Source organism: Cupressus sempervirens, chromosome 3, assembly GCF_028749045.1.
Source record: "Cupressus sempervirens isolate cs-2001-9-10 chromosome 3, ASM2874904v1, whole genome shotgun sequence".
Classification (NCBI taxonomy): domain Eukaryota; kingdom Viridiplantae; phylum Streptophyta; class Pinopsida; order Cupressales; family Cupressaceae; genus Cupressus; species Cupressus sempervirens.
Window position 1 is genome coordinate 336,695,248 of NC_143120.1, and position 897 is coordinate 336,696,144.

An 897-nucleotide genomic window follows, 5' to 3' on the forward strand; every position below is an offset into this window, starting at 1 on the left:
ATGATATCTCAAGCTAGGTCAGTCTTGCCTCCTCGTGTTGATGATGTTGGTGCCAGTTCATCATCGGCTAGCTCATCACACGTTTGTGTGCCTCACACTTGCATTACATGCAAGAATATTTGCCTGGGTCCCATAGGTGATCTTCCTGAGTATCATTTTGTATTAGACGAGGATACACCAGACGCATGTGCAGAGGCTACAGACCCTGATGCGAGAGAGGAGGGGAATGTAGAGGCATGGACTCCTTCGGTGTCGGTACGTGTATACATTTTTTTGTTATGACATATGTGATTTAAAGTTAATTTTTATAATAGAGTAATTTTAATTTTTAAGCCATACTGACTTTTACATGTATGTGATCTTCATTCATGTTTAGTTGATGACCGAGGAGGAGCTCAGACAGATAGATGATGCTACACTCTCGGCCATTTCATTTGGCCTTGAGACATCTACGGTACATTATGTTGTGTTCATATTTCTTTTTTCTATTTGATATTGTAGCATATATGGTTGCTAATCTTTCTTTTATTTTGCAGATACCACCTGCCCCGGGGGGACAAAGTGCGGGGGGTGAGCCAGCATACATTGACAAAGGAAAGGTAATTAGATGTTTTCTAATTGACTAAATATTGATGCATTCTTGTAAAATGTTTGTGGTAATCTCATTTAATTACATTATTTATTGTATATAGGGTGTGGCTACTGGCGATGAGCCTGTACAGATTCGGCGTCCTAGATCATTAGGGATTTTCGTTCACACAGAGAGCCCCATTGTATGTATAAGTATCATTTATTTTTTATTTTTTTAATTGATGCAGAAATCCTAAAATCCTAAAATCCTATCTCATGCCCAATTACAACTTTCTTCCACATATGAGTCCAACATTATAACTTTGT

The 897-nt window shown here is 38.4% G+C and overlaps 1 protein-coding gene across 1 annotated transcript; it reads left to right on the forward strand.

The window, feature by feature from the left end:
- LOC149566359 (uncharacterized) lies at positions 1–493 on the forward strand. Its single transcript, XM_089816457.1, has 2 exons — positions 1–255; positions 377–493. Exons 1-2 carry the CDS (start codon positions 1–3, stop codon positions 491–493), a joined length of 372 nt encoding a protein of 123 aa, XP_089672583.1.
- The last annotated feature ends 404 nt before the right edge of the window (positions 494–897 follow it).

Bases quoted from the DNA above. Each gene is read 5' to 3' on its own strand.
- LOC149566359 (XM_089816457.1), top strand. From the start codon at position 1: ATGATATCTCAAGCTAGGTCAGTCTTGCCTCCTCGTGTTGATGATGTT. The intron at 256-376 runs GTACGTGTATAC...ATTCATGTTTAG, and splicing joins CATGGACTCCTTCGGTGTCG to TTGATGACCGAGGAGGAGCT.